The 25,832-nt window shown below is 35.7% G+C and overlaps 1 protein-coding gene across 9 annotated transcripts in view; it reads left to right on the top strand.

The window, feature by feature from the left end:
• Nucleotides 1–10,284, top strand: part of RYR2 (ryanodine receptor 2) — a 298,055-nt gene extending 287,771 nt beyond the window's left edge. For all 9 annotated transcript variants that reach the window (XM_085543326.1, XM_085543332.1, XM_085543330.1 and 6 more), the window contains 9 exons: nucleotides 95–228; nucleotides 2,076–2,136; nucleotides 3,401–3,547; nucleotides 3,627–3,761; nucleotides 4,845–5,001; nucleotides 5,330–5,394; nucleotides 7,121–7,221; nucleotides 8,037–8,088; nucleotides 8,965–10,284. In XM_085543326.1, coding sequence (XP_085399452.1) covers nucleotides 95–228; nucleotides 2,076–2,136; nucleotides 3,401–3,547; nucleotides 3,627–3,761; nucleotides 4,845–5,001; nucleotides 5,330–5,394; nucleotides 7,121–7,221; nucleotides 8,037–8,088; nucleotides 8,965–9,060 — 948 coding nt within the window. In that variant the 3' untranslated portion in view covers nucleotides 9,061–10,284. The remainder of the gene's footprint in view (nucleotides 1–94; nucleotides 229–2,075; nucleotides 2,137–3,400; nucleotides 3,548–3,626; nucleotides 3,762–4,844; nucleotides 5,002–5,329; nucleotides 5,395–7,120; nucleotides 7,222–8,036; nucleotides 8,089–8,964) is intronic.
• The last annotated feature ends 15,548 nt before the right edge of the window (nucleotides 10,285–25,832 follow it).

Here is a 25,832-nt window from a genome sequence, read left to right as displayed (position 1 = left end):
AAACAAATGAAAAAGATGATGCGTGTTAAATTTCTTGTCTTCAGAAACCAAACTTCTACCCACTGCTTCTCTTGAATGTTCCTCCTAACTTTAGGTCATGGATAAATACGGTGAGTTCTATGGCCGAGACAGAATCAGTGAGTTACTAGGAATGGACAAAGCTGCTCTCGATTTTAGCGATGCTAGAGAAAAGAAGAAACCAAAGAAGGATAGCTCCTTATCTGCTGTGTAAGTATTTGCTTCTTGTTTGGATTTGTTTGGTTTTTGTTTGTTTATTTTGATGTGTTTTGAGGGCTTTTTGTGGTGTTTTTTGTAGGTGGTTAAAACTGTGAACTCAAAGTTTGTCATTTAAGTTTTAATTTCCTTACTGCATGACTTCTGTATTAAAAAAATGGCTATATAAGATAGAACAATTTGCAAATTGAATTAATTTGTGAAATTATTCATTAATTGTGAAATAATTCATTATAGAGTTTTTATAAAAAAGAATCCTCTTATGTATGAAGATTCAAGCTAATGCACAGCTTCTTGAAAGCATCACATTATTTCTGTTCTAATAGTGTTGATCTAGCTGGACTAGAAACTCACATTTTTTATTTTTCAGCTAATATAGAATGAAAGGAGAAAATTGACACTATACATTTTGGTTTCAAGGAAATGGTGGAATATATTAAAGTGATGTTGATTGTGACTAGTAAAATCTTGGAAGTTCGATGATTATTAGTTTGCACATCTTCTCATAATTTGTTTTCCCTAAACTACATACTTGTCTGTACTTGCCAGACATGAGAAGAGTCTCCCAGACATTGAAGTAGTCAGAGTAATAGTAATCATTTGCATTCTTACAGAAGAGATGAAGAGATACCCTCAGTTTTTGTAGAACACTTTTAACGCTATAGAGATTATAATGTAAGGACAAATTTATTCTGTAATAGTAGCACTTACCAATGTATTTACAAAAATCATATGAAATAGCAGGGCTGCTAGTAGATAAGAATTGCTTTCTGGAAAGGGCTGTTTTTGTAAAGATGAAACTGAAGAATAAACCTGGAAGAGTAAAAGCAAGAAAGAGGACTCCCACTAAACAATCAAAACTGTAGTGTTGGGATCCAAAGGCTCTGTGGCATAGCAATACAATTTAATCATGTGGCAGAATTACTTTTCAGAAAACTTTCTTTCCTGCCTTTTTACTGTTCAGCAGGAGAACGCATATTTGGATTTAGAAAATATTCTTTCATTCTTTTTTTCTTTTTGATTTTTGTTGTTGTTGTTTTGGTTTGTTATTATTGATTGAAAAAGACAGTGAAACTGCCTAATCTTCCCTGTGTATTCATGACTCTTACTTAGGAAGAAAATTAAAATAATAATTCTATTGATATTCTTGGAAAAAGAGAGACCAGAATGAGGTAGTGGGAGGAGACTGATTAAATGCTTCTTTTAGAATTATACCTTTCTGTTAGATTCTGAATGTCTGTTTTATGTCGTATACATTAACAGCAAGAAAAATAAATTATGATTTAATGGCATCTTTCATACCCTCCTTGGAGAAATCTTTCTATACTTGTAGCAGCTGAATGTGCTGTGAGAAGATAAACAGCTGTGACAGAGATTTGCAGAAAATCACATTCTTCAGAAATTTACATTTATCTACTTTATACCAGGTTAAAAACTGAACATGTATGAATCTACCCAAACTCAAGCATCCAGTAGATCCAGCATTTAAATATTTACAGCAGAATGAAGAGTGTAGAATCAGTAGAAGCAGTCCTCAAGCTCAGTTGGGTTCAGTGTTAGCAGATAAGTTCCTCTATGACAGAATGACTTTGCAATGCAGACATTGATCAGTTCCAGGTCTGATGACTCTAAAATAGTGTGAAGTATTTTTTTTTTCTGCTTTTGTTTCAAGTAGGTTCGTTCCAGAGTCAAAGTAAAGTAGGAAAAGGTTCTTATGTATTTCAGCTTGAGAGAAATAAATCAGCTGAAATGTCCTGTGTTTATAATACTCTTCCTGTAGATTGCGTTGCATAAATTCTTATATTGTTCTTATATAAAATGTGATTGATTTATTTTTACAGGCTAAACTCCATTGATGTTAAGTATCAGATGTGGAAATTAGGAGTTGTTTTCACTGATAATGTAAGTTTATCAGTATATAAATGTGTATAAATGCACACACTTATACCTTCTTAAAAATATACCCATCCTAACTTGAAGTGCTTCAGAGAGCATATGAAATATTCTGAATTATATTTAATTGACTACGTAAAGATCTGGGATGTTTGAAAGGAGAATGTCCAAATCTTTACCCTGTTTACTTTAGTATTAAGAATCTCAGTTTGTTTTACTCCCTCCTGCTTCTACCATTTTGAACTATTTATTTATTCATGAGGAATAAGCAAGTATTGTGCTGTAAAATTGGGAAAATATCTGTATACGTTCCAATTAAATTTTTTCATGCTGTTCATAATCTTTACACCTGAAGTCACTTGAATATTTCTGGACCAGTCATATCAGTATAGTTAATGTTTGTGGAATTACTGTAATTTATATCACTGAAGCTGTTAGTAGGATTTGACGCAGAATGAGGCAAATGATTTTACTCATTCGAAAAATGAGTCTTAAAAAAGGAATGATAAACAAGGCCATTTAAATATCTCACGGTTTAAAATATTGCTCATCTTATGAATGCAAACGGTCTCATGATCGTGGTTCACCTGTCTCAGCTAATTTTTCTGGTGCAAAAATTGTTGGGTAACAAATTTTGGAACAAGGACTGCTGGAGAATGAAGATGTAATCTGTCTTCAGTCAGGAAGACTGAAATTTGCAGTTTGAAGTTGGGATGGGAATTCACCAAGTCCACAGAATGCATGACCTGTAAAGAGTTTGAGTTTGTTCAGGATTATGTTTCCTCTAGCAGAGTGTCTGAAATTTCTCTTGTAAGTACATACTTGGCTTTTAGTCCAATAAAAATGAAATGATAGAAGAAAAAGTGAAATGAACATTTGTGGGAGTAGTAAACAATAAATTGTATTACACAGTTAAGTAGCAGTTTTAGTGTTTTGAATTGGTTTGGGAATTACCTTTTATTCTTTTGTGTGTCAGTAACCTCCTTAGTGTAACTATATTTAAAGGTAAACAATTTAAAATAAAAAAAATCATGTCAAAATGAATTTTTCAAAATTGAAATGTGGAATTTGTCGATTTTGACCTTTTCTTGACTCTGCATTAGCAGATATCATATTTTTGAACAAAAGAAAATTTCTCAAAATTCTGTAAGAGTCACAATTTTCTATTTAGTTGGAAAGCATGTTCAAGCAATTTTTTCTTTTCATTAGCACTGTGAAATAAGTTAGACATGATCGTCATTTTATTCTGTAATGTAGTTGTTTTTTCTGTTAGTCTTTCCTTTACCTAGCTTGGTACATGACCATGTCAGTCCTTGGCCATTACAACAATTTTTTCTTTGCTGCTCATCTCCTTGACATTGCAATGGGATTCAAGACATTACGAACTATTCTCTCATCAGTGACCCACAATGGCAAACAGGTATCAAGTGTCATCTTTTTTTCATTGGTCTGTTCAGAAGACCTTCTAGGAAGACAACTATAATTGTACTTTTTTCCAGCTTGTCCTAACAGTGGGATTACTGGCTGTAGTGGTTTACTTGTACACAGTAGTGGCATTCAATTTTTTCCGAAAGTTCTACAACAAAAGTGAAGATGGTGATATGCCAGATATGAAATGCGATGATATGCTGACAGTAAGTCTTAGTTTGCTTTCTACTTTTTTTTTTTTTTTTTTTTTTGTCTTTCTCCTTTATGTAATTCCTGTTCATAGAACAATATTACATTATTATTGGCCATCAACAGAAAGACAAATGTAAGCGAAGTAAATAAATTAATGAACATCCCTTGAACAACCAGATATTCCTTGTGCATGTTAAACAAATGCTTCTTTAAACTGATGATATAAACATGATAGTATTCTTTATCATAGTTTCTTCAAAAATGAAAACCAATTAAAGCCACAATCTCAGTCAGTTAAAGAGCTGAATCTTTAGGTTCTGTAGGTCATTCAGGAGGATGATCAGTTACAGGCAAGGAATTTCATAAGTAATTTAAATTCTGAAATTATGGTTTAATTTTTAAAATCCAGTACTTTCTTTTACCAGGAGTCATTGAGATTATCTTCATTTCACTATTCTGTTACTGAAAATTACTTCTTACATTCTGAGATGGTGCCAGGCTTTGGACAGTAATTAGAGCTTAAACCTCACAGATATCTAAGATGTATTACTATTAAGATCAGTCTAAAAGTAACCTAGAACAAAATCAAATGTATGTTTAATGTAATGCAAACTGAACTACTTCCTGGGAATTTCATAGGAACAACAAGGTTGGAAAAGACCTCCAAGGTCATTCAGTCCATCCATCCATCCACCTACCAGCAATATTTCCCATTAAACTGTGTCCCTCAATACAACATCTAAATGTTTCTGGAACACCTCCAGGGATGGTATCTCTACCACATCCCTCGGCAGCCCATTCCAGGGCCTGACCACTCTGTCAGAGAAGAAATTTTTACAGCTATCCAACCTGAACCTCCCCCAGTGCGACTTCAGACCACTCATTCTAGTCCTAGGGGTGGAAAAAGGGGGTGAATTTGATGGCAGTGATATGTACTACATTACTGCATGCTGAAACCTTTTTGAATTGGGACATGAGTTAAAATGCTAAAATGTTCAACAGTTCTGCTAATTACTGAATTTGCTATAGTGGATGTTTTAAATTGCAGATGAAGAAAACTTTTTAGCCTTTTTTCTTTTTCTTTTTTTTTTTTTTAGTGCTACATGTTTCACATGTATGTTGGAGTGCGTGCAGGTGGAGGCATTGGTGATGAAATAGAGGATCCAGCAGGAGATGAATATGAAATCTATCGAATTATCTTTGACATCACTTTCTTCTTCTTTGTGATTGTCATCCTGCTTGCCATTATTCAAGGTATAAGTTTGTAGCTTGCAGTGAGTGAAAGCGCAATTTAACAGTACACAGATTTTAGTGCTGCAGATATTGCATGTGTAAGTTTAAATCGGGACACTAGGGCAGATCAAAAATCAGATTTATAAGGTAAATCACACCAAGATGGCTCTGCTTGGATCAGAAGAAACAGAAAAAACATAAGAACACTGATGTCAGTTGAGTTCCTATTTTCTCTTTTTCCCTTCTAAAATACCCCTGTACTGATGTTACAAGAGAAGTGATTAAAAAGAATTATCTTCTGTCAACTAACAGTGACTAACATTAATTATTATTGTATCTTAATTTCTAGGGTTAATCATTGATGCTTTTGGTGAGTTAAGAGATCAGCAAGAGCAAGTTAAGGAAGACATGGAGGTAATAATATGTGATTTCTGAGCTATATCCTTCTTTTCAGGTTTTCTGAACATCTGTGTTCAGTCTAAGGGTGATACTGAAAGGAGAGTAAATACATGATTCTGTACAGAATCTAGTGCTCTTAAATCTCAATTCATCTGATGGAAAAAGTAAATGAGAGAGAATTTACTTATTGTTTTTATTTTCCGTTTTATTTAATTGTTGTAAGTACTCATCCTAAAATCGTAGAATGGTTTGGGTCAAAAGGGATCTTTAAGATCATCTTGTTCTAACCCCTCTACTACAGGCTGGGGGCACCTCCCTCCAGACCAGATTGTTAAGAGTCCCATCCAGACTGGCCTTGAATGCTTCCAGGGAGGGGGCATCCACAACCTCTCTGGGCAACGTGTTCCAGTGTCACACCACCCTCACAGTAAAGAATTTCTTCCTAATATCTAGTTTAAATCTACCCTCTTCCAGTTTAAAACCATTTCTCCTTATCCTGTCACTATAATAAGTCCCTCCCCAGCTTTCCTGTAGGCTCCCTTCAGGTACTGGAAGATCACTGTAAGATCTTCTAGGAGCCTTCTCTTCTGTAGGCTGAAGAGCCTCAGCTCTCTCAGTCTCTCCTCACAGGGGAGGTGCTACAGCCCTCTGATCATTTTTGTGGCCCTTCTATGGACCCACTCCAATGGCTCCATGTCTTCATTATGTTGGTTCTCTGAAACTGGATGCAGTACTCTAGCTGTGGTCTCATTAGAGCAGAATAGAGGAGCAGAATTACTTGTTCTGATGGTCATACTTCTTTTGATGAGAAAACTCTGCTAGAATGCAGGTTCTGAATAACATTTACCATTCTTTGGTCTACGCCATGAAAGAGGCATGCTGTTGACAGCTCTTAACTTGTATGGGGCAAAAACTCTGTCTGCACAGTAATTCTGCTCTTAGCATATTTTGGCTTTATCTGCCAGTTCCTAGTGTTCTTTAATACCTTTTGTAAGTATAGCCAGCTTTTTGCTGATAAATCAATAAAAAGTCATCATTTTTATTTTTTTCATGACCTTTTAAGCTTTAGATTGTGTATTTTCACTTGTATAAACAACAAAAAATATTTGTTGTTGTTCAGTATAATGGATTCCATATCCATGACTATTTAAGTCTTTTGAATCTTGTGACTAGAGGTGTCTAACATCATTAACACTATGATAATACAGTTCATCTCAGGTGTAGTTTTTCTTCGATTATCTATATGTGCAAATGTCCAGTACTTGCTGGTTTTCTGTTCTGCCATTTAAGTGTGAATATAAGAAATCAGAAATATGTTGAGAGCTAATGTGTTGTGTAATATAAAAGTATATTCAGCTTAAAAACTCAAGCACTAAGGTAGATACTGCCTTGCACTACAATGAGTATTGCTGACAGTGTTAAAAGGAAAAAAAAAATTGGCTTTGGCTGTTCAGTGCCATTCATTCTCCTTATACCTGGTCACCTACTGGTATCAGGATTTATTGGTTGATTGAACATTAATATGTTACTTTGAAAGCAGTTAATTTTATCTTTGGGCATTTTAGGTGAAGGACCCAGCCTCAATCATCAAAAGAGAAGTTTTTCTGTTTAGTGCATATTATAGTATAGTTGATGCATTGGTATTTTGAAGAAAATTATTGCATTTGGGGTGTCTTTTCTCAAAGGAGTGCAGAGAGGCATTATAAATAAGTGTTGGTGTGTTCTGTGTTCTTTCTTTTAGACAAAGTGCTTTATATGTGGAATAGGAAATGACTATTTTGATACAGTGCCTCATGGCTTTGAAACTCATACACTGCAGGAGCACAACTTGGCCAATTATTTGTAAGTACAGTAAAAATGAACTTCTTAACTCTGCAAGCCCCTGATTAACTCTATTACATAAAGAAGATTCATTATAGATTGGCTTTGATGTGCACTCATGTTGCCTTAATGAACAACAGAGATATTTCCTTTTTTTTTTTTTATTTAATTTTATTTTTTTCTTTTTGCATTCATAGATTTGAAAAGACCTTTAAATTCCATTAGTAGAGTCTGTGAGAGAGAAATTTTTTGCTATTAGCAGAGTTGAGTTTTTCTCTTCCTTACTGAAGTGAGAGAATTTCTGTGGAGGTAGGAGCAGGAACTTTACAAACTTCAATATATTTTTTTCCAATTTGATTGTGAAACACCCATTTTGTGTGAGCTCGGAGATAAAAACTGAAAATCTGATATGTGACTAGTAAATATCCCCAATTTCTTAGTTATATTATGGCTTTATTAGTTATTTTTTAAAAAATAATCCGATTACTATTCTTTACCTCCAAGTTAGTGTTTGTAGGCAAGAAAAGTCTAGAAATTTTCTTACAGAAAGCTTAGGAATTCTTCATATAAGGTAAGTAGTTATTTATTGCAAGTCAAATGAAATCTTGTGCATTTTGGCGTATTTTTCATTGAATGATAAGTGTGTTTTATAAGTGCGGGGAAAGTATATTTAATATGTCTGAGGATATCATCATAAGTATAATTTAGGAACTTGTAAACCCAGGAACAGCTTTTTTTTCACTGTACATGACATGTTGAGAAATTCCCTTGCATCTGTAGAATGCCTAGTGCGTCCAAATACTGTATTCACAACTCTTTTTTTTTTTCCCTTGTAGATTTTTTCTGATGTATCTTATTAACAAAGATGAAACAGAGCATACAGGACAGGTAAGTGAACAACTCTTTGAATACCAACAGTTAATAAATGAAACTGATTCTAAAATAAAAAACATTCAGGCTTGCCATGACTAAGAGTATTCTAATGAATAGCACTCTATGTGGTAAGTAACTTAATTGTATTCTTCTGAACATTTATTGGGCCTTGGTTGCTTAATTTTAGATTATCAATTCTCTAATGCTTTTGTTATCTGATCCAACTTTTTGAAGTATTACTTTCACAAAAAATAAATAGAATCTATAAACAGAAATAATGAGAAACATTTAAGCACTCTGTGAAATTAGCATTTTTTTCCCCTGTTGAATCTCTCATTATTGTATTTGACCTTTAGTAATATTAATCAGTTATATGGTCTTCTGTATCCACATGTCTAGTTAGATCAATATGAAAGAACTTACACATATATTTGAAATGAAAGCTGGGAATAAGAGGAATTTTTTTTTCATTGCTGTTTAATATTCTTTCAAATCTTTAAGTCCATTTTATTTTATGCTTTTTTTTTTTTTTTTTTTTTCATGCTTTATAAGGACAGATGCAGAAATTCAGTCACATTTCTGTGATGGAAAATATTATGCTAGTATCTGATCTTGTAACCTGTTTTACTTAAGCTTTGCAGTGCTCCTGGGTGTGAAATGACCTGATCGTCTTCTACGTGTTTTCCATTTTTTTTTGACTAGGTGACTATATGTAAAATCTACTCTAAACTCATCTGAAAATTAACATGATTTTATAAACTGATGTATAGAAACCAAAGAATCAAGTAAGGGAAGCAATATATTTTGTTTTGTTTGTTTGTTTTTGAAGGGGCACGCTTGATTCCTTCACACTGAATCAATTTAAGTTGCTTAAATTTTGTTTTTTTTCAGGAATCCTATGTGTGGAAAATGTATCAGGAACGATGCTGGGAGTTTTTTCCTGCTGGCGATTGTTTCCGAAAACAGTATGAAGACCAGCTTAACTAAGCAAAGACAAGGATTTCCTTGTGTTTTCCAAGTCCTTTGGGAATGTCCAATGGATTTCTTAAATCCCCAAAGCTCTGTGGTTTTGGAGCACCAAAGCTCTGTTTTTAATGACCCAACTGCGCTTTTATTTTCTTGTGTATTTGCTTTGAGAATACTGGAGTAAAGAACAATTTAAAACAACAGCAACTCTGGAAAACAGATCAACCACTTGCACAGACAAACAATATCCGTCTAGATAACATGCACACATAAGAAGAGACTTGAGTCAGCTTCTTTCTGAAACTGCCAGATTATGCCCTTATCTATAAAGTCTCACATGGGGTGACACAGTAGCAACACTCATTCAATCTATTTATTTCATCATCCTGGAAGGAACTATATGTAGTTCACAGAGCACTGTAAAAGATTGTTGTGGACACAAAGTTGTTGGGAAATAGTGCCTTACTATATGTGGGTTGAGCTATGCAGAAGATGAGTGCATGATGACATTGTATTTTTATTTTTCTTTCTGTCTTCCTTTTCTTCCTAGTTAATATTTATTTTGTGATTTTGGTGAGTTTGGGAGGAAGGGACTTGATTGTGCACATCTTTTTATCAAGACTGGAGTGTCTCAGGACAAGATTAGGTTATTCTCATTGAGTTCAGTTCACATTTACCTTCCTCTTTAGCTTTTGCTCTTATTTTGGTAATGCTCTGATACAACACTGCAACTTTATGAAATCTTTGTATGAAGATGAGAAGACTGCAAAAAAACAAAAAACAAAAAACAAAAAAAACACAAAACACTTTAACAAGAAATGTTTCATTGCATGTTTATTATGCAAGTTTAAAACAATCAAAGAAACAACCTTCAAAAGTACGTTGATTAACATGAAAAAAAAAAACATTCACAATAATTATCTCCATAGTAATAAAGTGTTGTGGGCTTTATTGTACATCTGAAAAAAGTGTCATCAGCCAACAATGTATATGTTATGAATCTGATCGTAGTTTTGGTTTCTTTTGTTTTTCTTTCTTTCATTTCTGCCACCTGTGATTGATAGTGGAGTTGAAGATATTCTTGTTAAATTATTTTTTAAAATCAAAGCTGAAGCAATATCCATTCAGGGATCCCATCAATTGCATCATAAAACACCAATGATGTGTACGTCACTCCATTTTGAGTCCTTTTCAACTGTAATGCCAGTCTTTACAAATAAAAAAAGAGATTCAGAATGGAAACAAGATGGTCTTGGGAGCATTTGAGGTTTTTCTTATTGAGTCTTCTTATTAATCCCTGTATTAATTGCACCCACTTTGACACAGGCCTAAGCTTCTGTTTCAGGGAATCATAGAATGTCTTCGGTTGAAGGGGACCTCAAGGATCATTGAGTTCTAAGCCCCTTGCCACAGGTAGGTGTGCCAGCTGCTGGATCAAGAACTAGATCAGGTTGCCCAGGGATCCTTCCAACCTGGCCTTAAAGACCTGTTCCAGCACCTCACCACTTTCTCAGAAAAAAAACCCTCCCCCAACATCTAATCTAAATCTACCTTCCTTTAGTTTCAAACCATTCCCACTTGTCCTATCACTATCTAGCCTCGTAAAAAGTTAATTTTCCTCAAGTTTATAAACTCCTTTTAAATATTGGAAAGGTGCACTGAGGTCTACAGACTTCTCTTTTGCAGGCTGAACAAGCTTGGTACTGTTAGCCTGTCTTCTCAGGAGAGGTGTTCCAGCCCTTGGATCTCTCTCCTTGGAGGAGAGGCCCTCCTCTGGACTCTCTCCAAAAGCTCTATATCTTTCCTCTCTCGGGGGCCCCAACACTGGAACTTCTGTGTCTCAAGGCTTCTGGAACATACTGCTTCTGAATGCTGTGTAATGTGAGATAAATACATTTAAAGTAACAATTAAGCACTGCACTATTTCAGTACGGCTTCTACCGATTATTTGGTGAGACAGATGTTTCCTTGTCAGTATTAAAAGTATTTATTGAATGAAGCTAATTAATAGCTTTCACAGAAGGGACTTCCAGCAACTAAGAACTGGTTTGTTAGAGTTTGCAAGATGAGTGTTGCTTGCTGAAAGTGGTTGTGAATTGGCTTTAGCAGAACCTTGGAGCCCGGTCCTGCAGCCCCATGTGGAATAACTGGAATTTTGGATTCCTGATGCAAGGCCTTTCCTCTTTGATTCAATGCACAAAAAGTTGCTATTAGAAGCTTTTCTCCTTTCTTTATGCCTAATATGTCCAATTCAAGATAAGAAACTTGCTTTGAAATTTAGAGTACGTGACATAGGAAAACAGTTCATTTTGAAAGTAGGTATTTCCTGTAATTCATATGATTTCTTACCCTGATGGCCATCCATGTTTACTCAGGGTAATACTACTCAGGCAGGTCACCTGGTACATGATTTAGACTGAGATATCAGTCAGTACTGTTTGTTTAGAATTTAAAAAAAAAAAAAAAAAAAAAAAAGTGAAAAGAACTGTAAAGAAATAGAAAGTCTTTGCTGTCTGTCCATGATGTAAATGTCCCAAGTTTGAAGATGCGATTGCTGTGATGCTTTGTAGAATTTGCAGTTACATATCTCTACTGAATATATACCTATACTGAATATATAGGTTTTTATTAATTGTTTCTTATGCAGCGCTAGTGGAATAGAAGGAATCTGCATGAAATATACTCTGGGAAGGAAAACAAACAAACAAACAAAAAAACACAAAGAAAACCAGCACAAAACAATACAGGGTATTAGAGCATAGAAAGTTCTGAAGTAGAAGTAAAAAGAATAACAGAATATGAAAGATTTTAACTTCTGAGAAGTGGGATTTGGTCATGAAACCTTCAGTAGTTCTGCTTTTACACTGATTTGATCAAACTCTTTAAAAACTGTTAGTATTCTTCTGATATATTAGATCATCTAGGAGGTTTCTAGAGTATACAGAAAATAACTGCCTGACACAGCTGGTTAGAGAGCCTTCCAGGGAAGGTCCCCTAGTAAACCTGCTGTTAACAAACACAGTAGGTCTAGTGGGAGATGTGGATACTGGAAGCTATCTTGGAGAGACTGAATCTATCATCTATCTATTCTTGGTGGAGCCAAGTGGAGGGACAGCAAAACTGCTACCTTGGACTTCCGGAAGGTGGACTTTGAACTGTTCAGGATACTGGTATGGAGAGTCCCTTTAGATTCAGTCCAGAAATGGCAAAAGGTGTCCAGGAAGGCTGGTCACTGCTCAGGAAGGAAGTCTTAATGGCATGGGAGCAGGCTGAGCTGCAAGATGAGCTGGCAGGGAAGAAGACAAGCATGAATAAACTAGGAGCTTTTCCTGAGGCTCCAGGAGAAAAAGAGAAAGTACCTCCTGTGGAAGATAGGGGGATGGGCAACTTGGGGAGAGTACAGAGAATTTGTTGGTCTGTGCAGGGAGAAAATTAGAAAGGCAAAAGTCCATCTTGAACTCAACTTGCCCTTTGGGATAGAAGAGAACAAAAAAAGTTTTTTTACAAATTTTCATCATCTACTGGATGCAATAAGGAATATAGCCACTGAGGATAAGGAAATGGCTGAGATTCTCAATGCCATCTTTACATCTGTCTTTAAAAGCCAGCCCAGTTTTTTTTTTAGGGTACTCTACCCCCTGATCTGGAAGTCTTGAATGGGCAGCAGAATAAACCCCCCACTATTCAGGTGGAAACAGAGACTTACTGCTCCACCTAGACTATTGCTACAAGTCCATGGTGTCAAATAGGATCCACCAGCTCAGAGAGCTGGTGGAGCTGATAGCCAAGCCACTTTCCATCATCTATCAGCGTTTCTGGTCAACCAGAGATGTCCCAGAGGGTTGGAGGCTTGCCAATCTAAGAAAGGCTATAAGGAGGATCCAGAGGACTGCATGCCTATCAGCCTGACCTCAGTGCCAGGTAAGGTTATGGAGCAGATCATCTTGAGGGAGATAACATAGCATGTGTGGGACAACCAGAGGATCCAGCCTAGCCAGCATGGGTTCGTGGAAGGCAGATCCTTTTTGACCAACCTGGTGGAGGATGGAAGGCTGTGTTTACAGTCTCTCTCTAGACTTTAGCAATGCCTTCAACACTGTCTCACCTAGTATCCTCCTGGAGAAGCTGGCAGCCCATGGCTTGGACAAATACACTCTTCATTAGGTAAAGAACTGGCTACGTGGCTGGGCCCAGACAGTAGTGAGGAATGGAGCTGAATCCAGCTGGTGACAGGTCACAATTGGTATTTGCCAAGAGTCATTACTGGGGTCTGTCCTGTTCAATTTCTTAATTGATTATCTGGATGAGGGCACTAAGTGCTCCCTCAGTAAGTTCACAAATGACAGCAAGTTGGCAGAAAGTACTGATCAACCTGGGGCTAGGAAGCCCAGGCTAAATTGCTGGGTTGAGGCCAGTGGGATGAAGTTCAACAAGACCAGGTACCGTGCCCTGCACTTTGGCCACAAAAACCCCAGGCAATGCTACGGGCTTGGGGCTGAGTGGCTGGAAGACTGTGTAGAAGACCTGAGGATGTAGGTTGGTGCTTGTCTGAACACGAGCTAGCAGTGTGCCCAGGTGATGAAGAAATCCAATGGCATTCTGGCTTGTATCAGAAATAGTGTTTCCAGCAGGAGCAGGGTGGTAATCTTTGCCCTATACTCAGCCCTGCTGAGGCTGCACCTCAAGTACTGTCTTCAGTTTTGGTCCCTCAATACAAGAAAGACACTGAGACCCTCAAGGGTGGTCAGAGAAGGGCAACAAAGCTGGTGAGGTGTCTGGAGCACAAGTCTTATGATGTGCAGCTGAGGGAGCTGGGATGGTTCAGTTTGGAGAAGAGGAGGCCCAGGGGCCTCTCACAACTCTCTACAACTGCCTGAATGGAGGCTGTGGTGAGGCGGAGATCAGCCTCTTCTCCCATGTAACTAGTGATAGGACTAAAGGGAATGGACTCAAGTCACACCAGCAAAGATTCAGTTTGGATGTTGGGAAAAACTTCTCTAAGAGTCAAACAGCGGTGGAATGGACTGCCCAGGGAGGTAGTGGAATCATTAACCCTGAAGGTGTTCAAGAAGTATTTAGATGTTACACTGAGGTACATGGTTTAGTGGGAAATACTGGTGGTAGGTGAGCATTTGGACAAAATGATCTTGGAAGTCTTTCCCAACCATGGTGATTCTGTGATTCTATGCAAAATTTACAGCTAACAGTTTTTCTGAAAATTGGTCTATAAGTAAAAAGGATTGAAAAGTAAAATTTTTATAAAGCACCTTTTTGGTGTAGGTACAGAGTCTCATTTTTAAGGCTTTCATGAATTATTTTAAAACTATTTTGCCCTGTAACTGAGCTTCATCATCCCGATCATGATATAAGGCCTGATGGTGTCAGCCACAATATATGTTTGTAATGAAGCAATGGTATCTAGACTTGAAAACAGAAAGCCTGAACAAAAGATGGGAGAAAATACAGATACAGCATATGTATATGAAAGGTCAAGGTAAGTGTGGGATAATGTCATGAATACAACAGGTAACTGTGAAAAAATCTGCCTTATTGCCTCCTGCCTGATTATTAAACTTATTACACTTCTGGAAAAAAGCCACTTGGCCTTATTCACAGTAAATTTTTCCTATTATTTTTTCTTCCTTCATTAAGTTGCCACTTCATAATATCCCTCAATCCCTATTTCAGTACAGTTTTTTTTTTTAAATTGTTATATTTTTATTGTTGCTGTTTTGTTCCATTTGTTATCAATATCCACTTAGTGTATGGCATTTGGAGGGTATGCTTGCTTTTAATCTCTGGAAAACGTTTTCATTCATTTTAATTGGGTGCTTATAGCAGTTCAGAGAACATGAGATTTCAGTCACACTGTTGCATCTATTGCACCAACAAGATCATATAAAAATTGTGTTGATAGAAAATATGGCACTGACTAAGTAGGCATTACTCACCTGGTTTTGTGTTTCTTAAGTTGAAATGAGTTTCTGATTTGTAGCAAAAAACATCATTTATACCATTACTTTGTCACTGTTCTAATCCCATGTGTGTTCTGTAAGTATGGTTGTTGCCAGTTTTCAGTATCACAACTTCAGCATTAACTTGAGAAACTCAGATCGATCTACTTTATTAGAAGGAAAATGCCTGAGTTTCTCATAGGAAATCCATTTAGAGTTGTTCTTAGGTGGCACCCATGGAATGGCTACCACATAACACTAATACACTCTCAGTTAAATTGATGTTTTGATTTTGTAACCTGTACAGTAGTATTATAAAGTGAGAAGTGAGAAGAGTAAGCTGTTTCAAAGTATAGAGTTGTTTTATGGACAGAAATGTTAACTTTATTTATTTATTTTAAAGCAAAATAAGATTATGGTTACTTGTTGTACGAGGGCTGTAAAAGTAATGTCTCCTACTTTATTCTGTTGACCTACAGCACTAGAGGCAGATGTTGGTGATATGTAGTAGAAGATGAACCTTCTAACCAGTATTCCATCTCAATTTGTTGCTTTGTGATAGATGCCAGCAGAGGTGCAGACTGACATGGAAGTGCATGTGAAGTAATGCTGTGGAACTGAATTCCTCTATGCAAAAAAACTGGCACCCATTGACCTTCATCAACACTTGCTGAACATCAGTGGAGACCAAACAGTGGATGTGAGTACAATGAGGCAGTAGATGGTGCCTTTCTGCCATGGCAGCAGTGACTGTGGAACTTCTCTGCTGGTGCACATTTTTCTGAACACAGCATGCAGGCTCCTGTTCATCCCTGGCAAAAATACTTTGATAGGTAGCATTATTGAGGCCTTACTTTTTGTTTATTCCTGACAGTGTAATCTGCTCAAAAAATGAAAGGACTGCTACACTGTCATCCTTATTAGTCATGTCATAGCAGATCAGAATTTATTTTCCATAAGAAATATTAATTTTTCTTCAAATATGAAATTAATGGATAATAATTATAGAGAAGACATATTAGTACATACATTTTCTCCACCTATTCTTCAGTTTCAAGCTATTAGTATTTTTAAGAGGCTTTCAGAAAAGTGTTTCATAATGGTACTAGCTCAGAGAGGGATTTGTTGCAGTGAGTAGTCAAAATTTACAAGAGTTTATGTGATAGTGACTGGTTCTCTTGATTGGCAATCTAAGCAGCCATGTGATCACAAAAATAAATAGGTGAACTCAGTAAAACCTATTCTGTCTGATAATCATAATCAGTGTAGGAAAGATGATCAGCAATTATGATCAAAACTTTCTTAGGGAAGAAGGGAATGACTTTAGGAGACACATATTTAATGACGTGGGTAATTAGTTGTCTCCTGTAGAAGTACTGAAAAGCAATCAAAACTGAAAGCTCATTTACAAAGTATGTTCTGAAATATAATTGTTGCCTGTAGGAAAAATAATGTTAAGATGTGACACTTTTCTGGAATAGTTTTTTTGTAAGAAGAATAGGGAGCAACCTGCAGGGACACTTGCAAAATAAAAATGAAACGCAATGAAAAATTATTAGTTTCAACAATTCTAGAAATGACTGAATTTGGTGGAGTGCATTTTGTGTGGCAGTTTTCTAGTATGCCTACAAATTCTGCAGCAATTCAGGACCTGCATAGTTTAACAGGTCGCATTCCTCCATGAATTTCCAGCAAATCCATGTGAAGTGCATGTTGGTTACTGAAGTTTTACTGGACCTGGTGCTCACCAGTGCACAGGAGGTTAAGATCAAAGGCAGCTTGGACTACATTGACCATGCTCTGGTAGAGTTCATGACATCAAGGAATGTGGGCCTGCCATCATCTGCTAAGGTCTGGTGCTTTGGTATTAACGACAAACACATTCTCATGTGCTTTCAGTGTTCAGATATTAGTTGTTAGCATTTTTGTGCAGTGCCTCTAAAGCAACCAATTTTATTGTCTCTTGACTAATTTTAGTGCTGGTTGCTTAAGAGGCTTTTTGAGTGTTTTTTCTTTTTTGATCCATGCAATTAAAATGGCTTTACACAGAGAAGCACTCAGCTGTGTTATATTATGGCAATAGCATACCTGATGTAGTAATTTTAGAGTAATGTGTTTATGAATCCCATATGGATCATTCAAAACAGGTAGCACTGGTATTACAGACCAGAAAATAAATGCCATCTAAAGCTTAATGGAAGTTAACATCAATTTAAATATGTAGGGAACCACTGAACTCTAAAGCTGTGTAGTCTGAGTTGCTACACAATACTTACTTCCTCTCTGTTAGTTTGGTTTTTTTTAAAAGACAGATTAGAAACCCTTTTCTATGGTTTACATGCTCTGCAAAGTCATTTTACATTTTTTTTTTTTTTCCAGTTTGTTGATTTGTGGTTTTAAACTGATGTTAGAATTTTGCTAAATAATATCTTAGTTATTGAAATGGGGGAAAAGTTCCTATTGAGTACTCCATATTTTTCTTGGGAAAAAAATAAAATAAAAAAGCTGAAGTGAATTTCCTTGAATCAGCATCACATACTTCCTTTTCTCATCAATTTTTGTTTCATATGTTATATTTTTTTTCCTTTATTCATTTTTCTTGTTAGTGCTCAAACGTTTCGTGCTGAAGCTTCCATCAATTTCAAAGTTATTCAGCTGTTTTCATGAAAGACTGAATTCCAACATTTTAGCTGAAAATTTCTTTTTTCTCACTTTTATATATAAATTTTTTGTACGTCTCTTAAAGTTTTATTTATTTGGGGATATGACTGGAACAAATATTATTAGAAAGTACTGTATTCTTTATACCATACTTCTCTACCAATTTTATTTTATTTTTTTAATCTGTGGAGTCTCTTTGGAGGCTAAACAAACATTTCAGAATAACATACGCTCCACTGTAATGCAAATCATATATGACAGAAAAGAAAGTAATTTAAAGTAAATTAAAAATCCAACACCACTCCTAATTCTTTATTACTTCTAGCAACCACTTAAGTTTGATTGTTATTACATACTTACAGCTATAATAAAAATACATCTCCAATACAGCATAATGTTCCTGCTCAGTTAATGTCAACTATGTGTAAGGTTATTTATACAGTACTTACACATAAATCTTCAAATATAACCCAAATAATAAACATATTTGTTTCTGTTGGATTCTGTTCACACATTAGGGGAGGCAAGAGAGAAGAATGAAGAGGAACATAAAAACCTGCTTATTTTGTTTACTACTTTTTTTTTTTTTTTTTTTTGGTGGTTGATTTCACTCACTAATACTGATGGTTATGTAGTATAAAAGCAATAAATGCTTATTTAATATTCATTTAATCCTCTTAGAAATGTTCCAGGTGTTGGTGTGAAATGGATTTGAACTCTTTCGTGCATGGAACTGAAATCCAAGTTCTTGATATGAAAAACTTCTGAAATCACAGAAGAAATCATAAATCATGATAAAATTTAGATTCTGGGACTATTTTCTGTATAGCATAGACCTATGCTTAGTTAGGGAAATTAAATTCTTATTCATAATGTTACAGCATCAAGAATAGTAAAAAAGTATTTTTTTTCTGTGCTTATCTAAAGCACCTTCTCATATCCTGTTTTTCATGCCCACGAAGGTACTTATGCTCTATTGAGTCATCTCTCAATTTTCTTTAGATCAGCAAAGTTCACTAAGATCTTCACATCTTTTTCTGTTAGATCATTTATTCAGACCTTATTAACTGTGGATTTTGAAAAGCATATAATGTGGGCAGCAGAAGCATATGTTTTGTAGAAGCATTTTAGTGTATCTCTATTTAGTTTATATAGACTGAATCAGATGGGCATATGTATGGATTATATATGCTGCTAGATTTAAATTGATTTTATTGAAGAGACATGCTGAAAATATGAATGTATCTTCTTGAAAAGCATGATATCTGCATGTTTTCCAGAGACACTCTTTTCCAGGATGAGGTGAGATTGTATTCACTGTTAATTAGATTGTAAACATAAGAGTATTTGATGACCAAATTGTCAAAGAGCTAAAACTTTGTATGACTGTCCTTTCATTGTTACTGCAGATTTAAGGGTTTTTCAGCTGTGTGGCCTCTGATTGTGATTTTAAAAGTAATTTCCATTGCTGGCTAACAAACCTAAAGCCAGTTCGTGTAGAACCCCTTACAGATATTTTCACTTTAAGATCTTCAAAAATATTGCAAGAATATGCCCTGGGTAAGTTTATCAAAACTGTGAACAGCTTATGCTTCCTCTTTGTTCAAGGCCATGCCTCTGAGAAGAGTAAGCATTTGCTTTCTAGGAAGTTCTTCTCAAACAGGGAAAACTTGCTCTTTTTTACTGCCTTTGTACCTCATTTGGAGGACATTTTGGTAATGACAGAGATGTTACCCTAAGAACTTCATTAAAATAGTAGGGGTATTTAGAATTGAGATTTCTGAGAAATGTCTTTTCCAAAGTCATTTAATGAATTGGAGGCATTAGTCATCTCTTTCGGTGGATGACACTTTATCTTCAAAGTAGTTGGTCTTTCCATTGACATATGTTATTTACTTTTCTGAATTCTTCTCAGAATGTTTAGAAATCCATGAGGAAAAGACATTTTAGATGACATTTGGAAGGCAGGTTTTTTTTTTACTTATTTAATTTGTTCTTAGGTTTTCATTCCTGTTATTCATATTTCCATCCAAATTAATTCTTTTGTATTTAGTTTTGCTGGTATTTTGACTGTTATTTCAGACTATCAGATGAATTCCCCCCATTGAAGCCTTGTAGCTGCAATGACATGTTCAGAAAATGCTGTACTGTATATGGGATAAAGCAAATGGCCAAATGCCAGGATTACCTGCCTTCCCTGGGCTATCTTACCACTAGACCACGTAAGCTGTATTATGCTTGTGAAAATCGTAACAATACCACCTTCTGCCAAATTTCCCTTCTGGAGATGTAGATGTTAATATCTTCGTGTCTTAAAGTGTGAATATGTACTGAATATATTCTAATATTCTTGTTGCTAGGAAGACTTTTACTTTTAATGGGCTTGGATAATTTAAAAAGATCTGTTAAAAATAATATAGAGAGAATATCACCAGCATGCACATCCTGGATCCTATGTTTATAAACAGTTGTATTTTGCATCAGCAAAATTAACAACTGAACTCATGTGCTGGTAACATTAATACAAATTCTGTTTTTCCCCTGCACTTGGAAAAATAATGAGTGTCAATGTTCATTCATTATAATGTAGTATGGCAAACATTCAACTTTTAAAGCAGAGTTGGAATATAATGGGTTTTCTCAATATTTTAATATTGTTGGTGTTTACAATTCATTGAAAGTGTCTACTTCCTAAAAATCATTATTAATATCATTTTCTTCCTCATACTTCAAGAATATTAAACCTTTTAAAAATTCTTCTTGAAAATATATCTTGGATTTATTTGCTGTAGTTTGGGTCTTTCTATATTTGTTTAGTTCCTTTGCTATTCTGTAATATTCAGTTGAGTTATAAAGTAAGGTATGTATTTTATTTTCAAATTGTAATTAGAAGGAAATTGCTTCTCACTGAGTACTTTTTGATTTATGTGACAGAGACTATTTTGGATCTGCAGTATTTAATATGGGACAATAAATTGTATGTGTGCATAACTTACAGCAGCAACCTAGCATTAATTTCAGAGAATCCATAATGAATGGAAAAGATTATGTTAGCCAACTAGTGGACCATTCATCTGGCTCCTTTTGTAAGTATCATGCAACAATCCCAATTACACCTAAATTTTTCTGCTCTACATTCTAAAGCTATTCTTCTAAACATTTTATATTGCTCTGTGAACTTTGGCTATGAACTTTAAATGTATCAAGTATTTCATTTCTGTTGTTTTTCTTTTAGAAATGTGGTATTTATTTTCTGACCACTTGACGTGAGCACTTCACTGTAATTCTAAAGCAAGAATGTCGTAACCCAAATGGTGTTTCCATTTGACTACGAAATAGTTTTAAATATCTTCATTATGTTTATAAATAAGATAACCTAATTCTAAGGGTCATCCAGTGCTGGAAAGAAAGCAATTTTATGTGTCAAAATAATCCTGTAATGTATCGGTTCTTAAAATTAAATCTTGCATAATAATTAAAGATCTGAGGCCTAACATCATTTAATGATTCTGACAGACCTACTTGATTAAAGATTCCCAGAGAAGATTAATGACTGCAGTAAGTATAAGACCTTATGGGATCTCATAAAATTAGTCTCTGAAAAGTTTAATGCAGGCTTAATAAACAGTAATTGTTGCCTTGCTACCATATGGTTGATACCAGGTATGTGGGGGTGGAATCCATTTAAAATACAAATCACAGACTTGTGTAAGTTGAATAGAAATATTAATTTGATGTATCACGAAACATGAGGGCGATTGCTCCTAGGGGATTTATACTTACTTTCAATGGCATAAGAATTGAGAAATGTGAAGAATTTTTATTTCATAAAAAATTTTTGTCCAAGAACAGGAAAGTATTTGAAAGAAAGATAATTGTTATTTCAATTTCAAGGCTGTTAGTAAGGGAAGGTAAAGGCCAACATTTTAAAAATGTATTTCGGTATGTAAAACTATACCTAAGCATGCAACCAGATATCAGTGAAGTGTGACATAAGATTTTAGGTGTTTGTTCTCCTGGTCATCCACTGAACTCAGTGGGATCAGTTAAAAACCTACTTTTGTGCCAAGATAAAAGCTAGAACATGCTAATGGAACAATAATTCAGGTACTTCAGACTCTTCTGGAATTGCATTATAGTATTGCACACTAAAACTAGGACTCCAAACCCTGCAACTTAAATGAATTTTTCCAAACATTATTCATGTTGAAAGCAATTCAGATTGCTTAACTTTTAATCATTAACTGAGGTGATAGAAGCCAAGCAGTCTTGATAGACTTTGCCTGTGGAGCTTCCTTTAGATTATCTGATCTGTTCTAAGAAAGACAGTATGTTATGATTGTGGTTTTATGGACTCTTCAGTCCATGTGCTTATCCTCAAATTGCTAGTATTTTCCTCATAGGATTTTAACTCAGTGGTAAATAATAGATCAAAACAGGGAAAAAAAAAATTAAAAAAAAATACAGGGAATGCAGTACTTTTCTGTATTATACCTTATGGTATATATGTGCAGTTGTGGAAAGTTTTAAGTCCATAACACAACCCTATAATAGGTAAGATTATTCTCTTCTATGTGTTTTTGTTATGTTAATCTGTCCCAAAAAATTCTTGTGGTTTGCTCACTCAGGTCTGTGCTGGCTGCTGGAGAAACTGGCTTCTGCAAGGCCCATGGCAAGGATGTAGCCACTTGCTCCAGATTTTGTCAGCACATGGAGAGCTGGTGCAATGCTTAAAGCTTGACAGTGTAGCAGTCACATGTAAAGTGCAAATGTATAAGGAGAGAAAGGCACGTATTTTGCGATCAGGGCATGCAGAAACTAGGTCAGCAGCTTGAATGACATGTTGGGATAGCCCTACTTTGTGCCCATCTCTGCTGAAGTCATCCTCCAGCTCTGTCCTCTGCTGTTGACACTTCTGCAATGCTGCATGTAATGAGCATGTTATGCTCAGGTCGCTTTGGTCAGATGTCCTCTGAGGACATCCTCAGGATGAGGACATCCTCAATGAAAACTTGTTGATCTCTTTCCAGTACTAACTTGGCTACCTCTGCAGCGTCCTGCAGCTCACTCTGCTGTATTGTGAACTTCAGTGTAGCTTCACTGAGGATAGTCTTCAAGATCCTACTGCTTGCTACCTTTGAATCTTTCCTTTATTCATATTAGCTGCTGCTACTAAACCTGAGTTCTTACTTTTCACTTTGTTCTTCCCCCCTTCTATTTACATTCCTTTATGTTGATTTTACCTCTACTTCCAGCAATGTCCTTCCAGCAGAGAATTTGTTGTACTTTATTTGCAAGACCCCTTAGTTTATGTAAAATTACTTTTCCATAACTGCCTTAGTCGTGCTACTTTCTATGGATCAGGTTGACATATATGAATTATACATTATCTTTTCTCTCACATCTGTCTGCTTGCTTCTTTGTCCTTGCTTTGTTTTGTGCATCAATCAATGTAAGGCTAATTATTTTCTGAGTGTTTAAAATGCGCTTAGAGCAAAAAAAATCAACATCATTTTTTTTTTTTATCTCCTTTCTTCTCCCCCACCCCCCCCCCCCCAACATTTTCTGATTATGTGTCTGAAATGAGGATGCTGATTAGTGACATGGTGCTAGACATTAGTACCTGTGGCTCTGGTTGACTCATATCTTTTTAAAATAAGGGATGTGCTTATTATCTCTATGTTGAACAAGAGCTCATTTGCTTTGACTGTAATTAGGATTTGGACAAGCTACTCAAGAGAGAGGTTTTCTCTTTTACATTTTATTTGATAGGAATTCCTTTGTACTGTGCTTGTTTTAATGTGTGAAGTTGGTCTGTGGAGCCTCAGATCATTATTCCAGTCATTTCCTTATTCTCACCTGCTCATGTTATCAAGCAGCTCCCTGTTTCTGGCCTGTGATATCACATCGTCAGAATACCCAAGTCTCTCCCTTTGTTTACTTTCTTCTCCATTTCTGCTCTGTAAATTTTTAATACTCTGAAGCTTTGTTCCTGTCAGCAGCAGTGAAATTGGAGCTCAACATATTTTTATATGTATTAGTAAAAACACAGTATTTAGACATGTGAAAGCAAAGGAAACCAACCATATAATGTAGCAACCTGCGTATAATGTGGTCAGGAATGGTAATGGCTAGTGTTGGTGTGCTGCAAAACAGTGCAATTGAGGAGTAATGTTAGATTTACAGGGAAAAGATGTATACTGACTCTACAATGGTCACTAATTTTAAATGGGACAGGGGGAGAAGCACCATTACTCGATTAGAGTCAAGATTTGAATTATTGCTTGAGCTAACAGAGCTATGAAGATAAACTGTATTGTTGATTAATGACCTGCAAAAGATGTTTTTCAGTATGCCCAGGCCACTCTGAGGCAATCAGTGCAATGTTGCTGTTCTCTAGATGTACTTATTCATCTGCAAAACTTTCAGCAGTGATTGTTCCCCTATTTGTAAACAGATTATTCAACAGCCCCAGTGTATCACCAGAATGACAGACAAACAGATGTGATGCTCTATCTGAACTGGCTAATTCAAGATTTGATAATTCTTCTATGCATACTGCCAATTAGCCTTAAAGAGTAGAGGAATGTCTACTGGAAAAATGCTTCTTCTTAAAACCAGCTGGCCTTGGGAATCTTATATATATTGATGATAAAATCCTAGAAGCTGTTTTAATACCCCCTTTTTAAAATACGCTTCCCTTTCTGTCAATATGATTTTAAAGAGCTTAGGTGACTTGTGTTAAGCCTCTGATCTCATTGTGAATTTGCCTCAGACTTACCTTGTTAAGGAAAAAACTTGCAGAGAAATGAATGAAAGTGAATGTTTCTGGAAAAGATTGTATTTCTCTGTTTTATTTCTAAATACTTCTCTACCTGTGACTCTGAGGAGATTTAAAGTAATTCTTGCATGTTGTCTTTCATTTTTGTCTGGATAATAGCTGCTCATCTGTGATATAATGGCTTAAAAAATATTGTTATCCGTTTGGAATGCATTTTAGCTTTTCTCCAGATAGTAAGGTATTAGTTCAAGCAGGAAAAATTTAAGGCCGACTAGTTTGTAGTTAAGTTTTGTGGCTAAGAAAGAGCGCAGGGTGCTCAGCTTCCTATGATTTTTAATGTATTATACATCACAGTTAAACTCATCTGGAAGCAGATTATATTGTCACTTGCTTTCTTTCTGGCTATTGGCTGATGTGATCTTGGCAGCATGTGCCCATGGAATCCTCCTAGGGTGTGTAAAATGTAGTGTCTCTCTCCTATGAGAGTTGGATGTTGTGCAGAATGTGAACAGTATTTTTGACTGAAAGTTGCTAGCAAACTCGTTACATATTGCTTACCAATAGGCAGTGCAACTCCAATTTTATCTATTAAATCCAATACCTTCTCAGGTGTTTCCTATCAGGAAGATGTCTTGAAACAGGACCTCTCATCTCCTCGTGCTTCATCCTGATGTGTTTGCTTATTTACACAGGAGTGGTGTCAATGGAATGTTGCAATTTGATGGGTATGTACTAAATATGTGTAAATTTTCTGTCTTCTCAAGTCTTGAAGATCCCAAATTTCTTTGCCAGTGTGTCTTTCAGAGAACTCTTGACTTCTCATTTGTTTTTGTCATTTGACAAAATGTTCTCATCAGTATTCATGTAAGCCCAGATTTGTTTCTTTTAACTTAAAATGTGTAAATGTGTAACTGAAGGATAATGAAGTTATAAATACAGATCCCTATCTGAAATAAAGAAGCTGAAAATCGTGATTTTTCATCACATTACATTGAATGATATTTTATTTTAGCATTGTAAACCAGTGTGAGGCACACAAAGGAAGCAGTGCAATAATGAAAATAAAAAATGTTACCATGCTTTTCCTTAAGATTTAAAGTAGGTATGTGGTAGTAACCATTACTTGATTCTGTTCCCAATGGGAATGCATCTTGCTTTATTTCTATGAACTTTTTGCCAATGGGTGGAGATGTGTAAAGCCCACAGACCCATCATTGATAGTAAACTCAGATATTATTCTGGTATGTGAATTCAAAGCCCAGTCCTTACAGATTGGAGTCATTGCTTTTTTAAGGATGAAGTTTTTCCACTAATGATAATAAACATAGACATAGTCAGTGAGAGAAGAAATATGTGCACGTGAGCACTACTGTAAACGGACATCATCCTGTTATGCT

This window comes from Coturnix japonica, chromosome 3 (assembly GCF_054131305.1).
Source record: "Coturnix japonica strain WE chromosome 3, WE-NBRP24, whole genome shotgun sequence".
Classification (NCBI taxonomy): domain Eukaryota; kingdom Metazoa; phylum Chordata; class Aves; order Galliformes; family Phasianidae; genus Coturnix; species Coturnix japonica.
This window is presented reverse-complemented; position numbering and strand designations above follow the sequence as displayed.